This window comes from Manduca sexta, unplaced genomic scaffold (assembly GCF_014839805.1).
Source record: "Manduca sexta isolate Smith_Timp_Sample1 unplaced genomic scaffold, JHU_Msex_v1.0 HiC_scaffold_53, whole genome shotgun sequence".
Classification (NCBI taxonomy): domain Eukaryota; kingdom Metazoa; phylum Arthropoda; class Insecta; order Lepidoptera; family Sphingidae; genus Manduca; species Manduca sexta.
Genome location: NW_023595330.1, coordinates 457,795 through 466,186, shown reverse-complemented (window position 1 = coordinate 466,186; position 8,392 = coordinate 457,795). Strand labels below are relative to the sequence as shown.

The 8,392-nt window shown below is 35.6% G+C and overlaps 1 protein-coding gene across 1 annotated transcript in view; it reads left to right on the top strand.

Annotated features, from left to right (window-relative positions):
- The first annotated feature begins 4,878 nt into the window (after positions 1 to 4,878).
- LOC119193427 (integrin alpha pat-2-like) overlaps positions 4,879 to 8,392 on the top strand; it is a 59,320-nt gene continuing 55,806 nt past the window's right edge. The window contains exon 1 of the mRNA XM_037447023.1: positions 4,879 to 4,997. Coding sequence (XP_037302920.1) covers positions 4,879 to 4,997 — 119 coding nt within the window. The remainder of the gene's footprint in view (positions 4,998 to 8,392) is intronic.

Here is an 8,392-nt window from a genome sequence, read left to right as displayed (position 1 = left end):
GTTACCAATGTCAATAAGTTATTTATCAGAGGTGACGATAATGGCTACCATTAGGCAGTTGTTCATATAAACGAAATCGGTAGAGCGTTTGTTTTTAGACGAATAGCTGTGAGACGAAAGGGCGCGGGGTCGATTCGCGCAGAGACAAATGTTTGTGTGAAAGAAAAGTGTTTTTATAGGGCTGATAGTACAGAGTACATTGGAACGTATACATGGATGGTGTAAAATGTATTAAGATTGCCTCAGTGAAAGCCATACTTAAATATTTCCAACTCCTAATTTTTTGTTTGATTAATTTGTTACGGGGATAAAGACAAATTAGTGTTCCCTGTTCAGTGAGCATTACCTCTAGTGCCATTATGTGTCAGTGCTGCTGCTTGCAGATGCTGTAGTGGTGAGGGCGGGAAAGACTCTAGAACTCCATCTTAGGTTATCTATGGAACGGTTTCAAGTATGATTCTTAAATAAAATCTTAGGATTTTTTGATTTAGAAAAAAATGCCGATCTGGGTTATTGGAAATTGTTTGTGTTTGTAACGAGGATCAGGCGTGGGATGACATACTAGTTTATGAACATGTGGCTGCATCTCTACCTAACCTGTTGAGGATAAAACATGAGCTGCAATGTTTTCCTTTATTACTACTACAATAAAACCACAAATAAAACATATTTATTGTAACCACAAATAAATTAATTATAATTATCGCGCTTGAAATAGATTGGTAAACGACCATATGGTTCGGTACGCGCCCACCGCCGTGACGTCACCCATTCAATCCCATTTACGGCCTTACGCGTGTTGAATGTCAGGAAGTCGTGCTGTACGTCCTTCAGTAGGGCGTAGGGTCGACATGCTCTCTACATTAGGCCAACGTCATCAGGAGGAAAGTTGTATGTAGTTGACACTTGGTAGAGGTAAATGTAGTCTAATGTGTGTTAGTCACCAGACGTCTTCTTCAAGAATACAAAATGGCGGAAACGAACTGCTATATTTCGTAAATCATTATGAAAATACTTTGCCATTTTCCAGGTCTTCACGGCATTCATGATTTCTCAGGAATTAGCTATGAATGGTAGTTTGCATCATAGATGATTTCTATTTTCAGGGAAAATCATAATTCCATTGATGGTTTAGGAGTCACCAGCCCTATCAGACCACAAGTTTGGCTTGCGTCAGTAATAATAATGAATCTTATGCGGTCACTGAGAACGTGATCAGCTACTATTCGTCACCTTTGTAATGCAGGACTGGACTTGTTACGAGGAGATGGGGAGTGACCCTAAGTTATTTTAAATCATATTTTTGACGATATGAATCTTATATAATAATTTATGAATATGCATTCTTTTAAATTAAAATTATATCATTTAACATTTTACTTTGTGAGTGTGTTTTTTTAGTGATTTAATGAAATAAACATACATAAAATCCAAAATATAGTTTTCAAATGTGACAATAAACCAAGCTCATCACTTTGAAGATTTAGTTTTAATACTATAAGTAATCGTGCCTACACCCGCTAACCTTAAACTTTGCCGCCATTCCCCAGTCCGCGCCTGCGCCAAGGTGTTCTGCGAATGCAGCGTCGCGCGCCCACGCAATGCGACCATATGGTCGTCGTGGTGTAAACATCTTGCCTTATGTCGCACCTTTCTAGCTCTCCATGTAATACACCCTAACAACCGTGTTGGTTAGGAATTATTGGCCTAGTATATTGGATTTAAATGCATATACATTAAGGTTGTCGAAGGGGTAGATAGAGATGAAACTGGTATCGGTGAGTTGGATTTATATCCATTCTATCACCTATGGTATAGCAGCGAAGTTATTATCAAATACAAATATAATAACTCATACCAAAACAAGTTGTGTACATTTCAAACCAAAAAACCTACGCGGATTTATTTAATATCTCTTGAATAAATACTGCTCTACAAAACGCCGTATTATCTTTCTGTTTGAAATTGTTCCGTGACCCTTTTTTATTTTATTAAAATAAAACTTTCAGATCAAAATGTATGCCAACTGCACCGGTAGAGATTAGGATAGAGCTTGGGTGAACGACACTTATCTGTTTTGCAAGAGATACCACATTTCCGCATTTGAATTAAATGTTTGTAAATATTTTGTCTTTTCGCGGCAAAGTGAATGAAACAACATTATAAGGGAAATTTTAACTATTATACTGGTGGCAATTTTCTCATACGTGAGAGTCCCCCTGAGTAGGTATCACCGCAATGTCTATTTCTGCTGCCAAGCAGTAGTGTGTAGTCACTGTTGTGTTCCGGTTTGAAGGATATTGTAACTACTGGACATAATAATACTTAACATCTCATGTCTCTGGATGGCGAGCGCAGTGGAAATAATATTTCGTAATTCAAGGTATTGGATGGTGTTTCTAATGTTTATGGGCGGTTGCATGGCTTACCATCAGACGAACAGCAAGCTCGTCTCATTATTTAAGGCAATAAAAAAATATACTAACATTAGGTAAAGAAGTAGTAAATAAACTGATGTTTTAAAGGGGTAGACAGTACACTAAAAGTAGTTTTATAATAAGTTTATACGCGAAGAAATTACTGGCATATTGGATGTTACTCCAATTTTAGGCAACGTGTTTTTCTTTGAATATGATGCAGATCTAAATTTTTCAATAAACACTACATTCCTCATTATCACGTAAGTTGCAGTTGCTGTATTGCTCGAAAAATTGGTAAATCATAACCCGCCCTGGGTATCGAAGTTAGAACTTCTGCTTTTATTAAACCACTAGACTAGCATGTAGATATAACCGATAAAAAAGAAAGTGTACTAAATACCGTAAATTTCTCACGTTTATAGACAAAGGGTTCCGTACTCGCTAACGCGTCATGAACGCAGTGAAAGGTGCTAATGTGCAACTGTTAACGATGCTTGAGCATGGTGTTAGGGGAAACAGTAGCCAGAGATCACGGCGAAATTATATGCTTTATACGTGAGATCTAGGAGATCGTCAGAAATCAAATTTTAAATACTTTTTTTTTGTACAGCACTGCACCTGATGGTTAATGGGGTGAGGTCTAATGGAAGGTCGACTGACGAGAGATGAATACCCCTCGGCAGTCGAAACAGTGGTGCCGGTCTGTTGGAACCGAATATGAACAGGGTGATCCCAGAACGCGACACTTTCTGGGCCACTATGGCGGGTTTTAACACCTTGTGTACGGTGGTCGCTATCCGAGCGGATATAAAATATATCCTACCAGCAACACATATCAACTTTAACATCCGATTAGAATAAGTCCTGCGCATTGCTGCTTGGCGATAGGATAGACAAAATAGAGGTATTTAATCAACCACGGTTTCTAGATAAAAAGGATGGTAATTGTAAAATTTCGTGCACCAGCCAGCAGTCACCAATGAAGTCAGTTTAGACTTTGTAAATGTTCGTAAGACCGCACTTCCTGACTTCCAACTTCAACAAGGCTCGGCCAGCATAAAACCGTTCCTGGAAACAAACTCTAACTGTGTACTTCTGAAAGTTCTAAAAGGACATGTCCTAATACATCATAATCCTGAACATGGATTGCTTGTGTGACAAAACCTTTCATCATATTCTTCTACCAAAGATCTTCGTGAACTTCTTATAATAAAGATGATGGCATAGTTGATTACAGGCAAGTAGAGCCGAATGAGCGGCCAGGGTCCCGCGTGGGTAACGATCTAATATTAACCGCGGATCGGTGCCGAGGTGAGCGGTGTTGACTGCGCCCACGCCAGTCATAAACAGATATCGCTAGTAGTTCAATTTAGGACTGATTTGTTATCAATTATTGTGTAAATATTAATTATTGAAACATGGAAGAGGCATTGAAAATTGATTTTGCTTATTTTACATTTGTCCTAGGTAAAACCTACTTTCCGGGTTATTATATAGCTTTCTGTTGAAAAATGAGCGCTTCCATTAATAAGAAATTAGCTTGGTATTCAATAGTTACAAAAAATTACCCTTATAAACTTCCAAACATGCCAACATTTTGGCACGTGATATAGCTCTGAAGAAGATCGACATAAAATGAATGTGGAATAAAAAGGATGCAAGATTTAGCATGCTAGTTAATCTCTCTTCCTTTTTCAAATATCGTGATGCATTTTCATTTCACCAAGTTTCGAATCACAACGATTCTAAAGAAGTCTCACTTCAAAAAGAGAAAAACATAATGTTCATAATTAAAAATAGATTACTCGTGAAGGAGCAATACCCTTATATATTTTATACGTTATTACTTCGTTTATTTTATAATAACATCGTTGCTTTACATTTTTAGTGTAATAACTTATAAAATATGTACGGACTATTCCATGAAGCCTAAACAATGTTTTAATTCACCATAAAGTACAGTATAAACATGAAATTATAGCGTGCACGTGTTTTTATATTTAAGACGGGTTAAAAATATTACTTCCTTCAACATTGAGTTCTGAATATAATCTTTCAAGTTTTCAGTTAGAGGTGTGTTCGACCCCACCTTAATACGCACCTCTGACTTTCGAAATTACGTGTGTTTGTTGTTTATTATCGCTCGTTTTGACGGCAAAGGAAAATGTCTTGAGACATGCGTGTTTTGAGTAATTTATTTGAATTTCGAAGATATGATGATCATGAACCTTCATTAGGTCAGTGTGGTGGACTAATAGAAGTCCTCAATAGAGGAAAGTATATTTTTATACTTATATGAAAGTACACGTAATTGTTCGATGTAAATATTATGGTTTTTATGACATTCAATTTTTACTTTTCAAGCCTATTAATCAAGGACTTTAAATGTTCATAAATAAAGTTGAAATATTTTCCTTAACATGATATCCAAATATGTCCACTCTTTGGTCTAGTTAATATGCAGTCGAGCGAGTTCCCGCTCAAGTGTTATGATAATAAACGAAAGGTGATCGAGGCGCGTGCGCGTGCGCATCCTTTGCCGCGCCGCCCGCGCTGCATCCTCGCCGCCCGGAGCAGGTGGCGACTGATTTACATGAAGACTTAACAGAAGCTGCCGGGTTACTAAGTAACATTACGTGGATAATTTAAAAATGTATATATATTTTAAATACTACGACTACATTATATTCAATTAGTATTCTGTCAAATCTTTTATGTACATAAAAACGGCTTTTTTTATTAACTTATTTTACACATGTTCATAATTTATATTTCCCCGAAACGATTGAAGACCTCTACGATTTTAAAACGCGCACAATTGCAACAATAATAAAACAGAAGTCAGATTTATCTCCACTGGTGGTAGTGAGTAATATCCATGCAGATGGTCACCCGAGCCGCAATATATCAGGGCCTCATAAAGGGCGGGTGGTCCAGCGACTGTTCGCTAGATAAACGATGCGGCATCACGTGTGCACCGTAAAATATACTGTCTTACTAGCACAAGCTATGAGATTTAGGCAATAGTGGTGAAAGGTGATTTTTTTAAAAGGGAATCCGACAAATAGGTACTACGCAGAAATGCAGTCTGCAAATTGTTCTGATAACTAGACTCTACATAAAGCTATACATATAAAACAAAGTCCCGAACAGCTGTCTGTTTGTATGTTATTGATTTTCTCAAAATATACTAAACGGATTTTGATGATATTTAGTATGGATATAGTTTAATACTCTCAACAAAGGTTATAGGTTTGGTTTAGGGCTTTTTAGCCTGGGAAAATATATAGCGGGAATTTTGCCATTGCTAGACGAGCTCTTTCGTTTTGTCTTGGGCTTGTGGCTAAGAGGGCTTTCTTTCTTTAACGCTAACTTTATGTATAACAATGACGTAAACTCATGACCATCACTAGGTTAGCCTAGCGATAGTTTTATAGTTCTGATATGTTATTGCCCTTCATTTTTCTGTTTTGTATTAGCGTTAACGATTGTAAACGGCCATCTTGTTTACGGCCCTTGGTATATTTCGACATCAGAGCTTTTATACAAGGTATAGCCAGTGCAATTCTTTGAGGTCATGCGAATGAAAATTTAATGTAGTAGTGGTTTGTAAGTAAAATTAAAAGTGTCATTAAGAAATTTTCATAAGTGACTTCAAGGAGTATAAGTCTAATAACACGCATTAATCGTAAAAATACGCCTATTAGTAAGTTCTCGTTTATAGGGAAGCATTATAAAAACAGAGATAATATCTTCTTGAATTACTTTAACCGCTACCGCTTATAATTTAAGCCGCGAGATTAACCTCCTAATTATTTTATAAGATCAGCGCATAGTAACACCGTTGATACTAATTTAGATAAGATATTCATTAGGGTTTGCCGACGCGTTGCCCAGTTTTAGGGGGCCAGCATATCTTACATCTGTTTGCTTTGTTTGTGATCTCAATGATAGGGCAAAAGCCATTTTACGATAAGTTTGAGATTTTCCGTAGAATATAGCATTGATTAAGTTTAGGATAGTTAATGAGATGGCCCGTTGCTTTTGCTTACAGTGTAATTCTTCGTGAAAATCAGTTTTTGAAATAAGAATCATTAATTCAAAAACATATATCCTATATCATCTATTCCAAAGAGTTTTGCACACACTCAAATAATTTAATTCTGTAAAGGAGAACTTTTTATTGGCTTTTTGATACCTTAATTTATTTATTTATTTAATTAAGACGGAATACAGATTACAATCAGATTTTTTACAATTTTATAAAATATACAAACTTAAAACTAGATTGTATTAAAAAAAAATATATTGTTGCTATTTCTAATATATGTATATAGCTGTAAGTATTCGATACTGTAAATAAATAAATCACTACTAATGAAAGAAATTTTATAATCAGTTAATTAATTTTCATAATTGAATGATCTTTATATCTTAATTTAGCATAGAAATCTGGAGTAAAGCATGTTTGGTAGGGTCAAGTAATATTTTGACAACTTACTGCCAATTATGTTCACGGTGAAAATCCCTTAAGGCGATACCTCAAGGTCCATTTTCATACATTTTGTTTCACCTTTAATCTGGGTAATGCCTTTAAAATTTAATATGACGAAATTTTAAAGGCAGAAATATCCATGATTATTAATTATTTTACGTTTTTCTTTCAACTGCGAGAACTAATCACTAACTAGACGTGAATTTAAATTCTTTACTTGCCAATACTTGTTTAGTTACCCAGATTAAAGGTGAAACAAAATGTATGAAAATGGACCTTGAGGTATCGCCTTAAGGAGTCACGTTTGGAAAACCGCCAATATCTATCATTTCCGTAGACTGGCATAGCAAAGATTTAGTATTTTTATATTATCCTGGCAAGATAAACTGCCAGTAATATTCTTGTTATTAACTAAGTTAGTATTTTTAATTTAATCTTGGCAGGAGAAACTGCCAGTAGTTGTCAACTATATCAAACTTATCTATATATATAAATAAATCCCTATTTCCCTTGGTCACGCTATCACGCGTGAACGGCTGGACCGATTTCACTATTTTTTTTGTTGTGTTTGTTATTGTCAGGAGAAGGTTTTTATGAAAGAAAAAAATCAAAAAATTGCGCGGAAAATTAGAAAATTTAAAAAAACTTAACGAAAATATTAATTTTATATAACTGTCAATTGTTTGAAATAACTGTCAGCGATTGACAGAACGCGCGCTGCAAATTCATAGTTAAAACGGGACAAAGTCTGTCGGTCAGCTAGTTACATATATAAATGTAAAGGGAAGTCGCAGGTGCCACCTGGCGGCCATTACCAGTCACCATACCATCTGCACCCTGTTAAATTATTCATGCGCTGTCTGGATATTTTCGGACAAACAGGTGACAGACATGCAATCATGTAGTTAATTGGTCATACATTGAGAGCTGTTTTAATATTTTACGTGTTTTGAATATTGGTGACAGCGTCGCAGATGTCAATTTGGCTGAGAAATAATATTTTAAAAGTGTTAAAAATAAACTATTTTGACTGTGACCACGAAGGCTGCAAAGTCTTAGTACCGTCGGGACAAAACAAATAAATTAAAACCGCGATAAAATTCAAAAAATAATTTAACTTTAATGTCTAACATTCGCGTATACATATGATATCATTATACTATAAAAATTATAGTAGAAGTTGCTGAAGGAATACAAATAAAATAAATGTCATAAATGTTGCTTCTACTGTCAAAGTAATGTAGGTAGCCGTGTCTGCGGATTAATTTCCGGCAACTGTAGCCTGTGGTGGCAACCTAAAGTTGCCACAATTACGCAATCTTTAAGGTTGTATTTGATTTGAAATCTTTGAGGAAAGTATGTTTAAATAACACTTGCGTGTAATTTCAGTAGGTAGCTTTTATTGTGGAAAGATTACTATTACGTAGCTAATAAATTTACTTTGTCACTGTTTACAAATTTCACAAGACGTTGACGT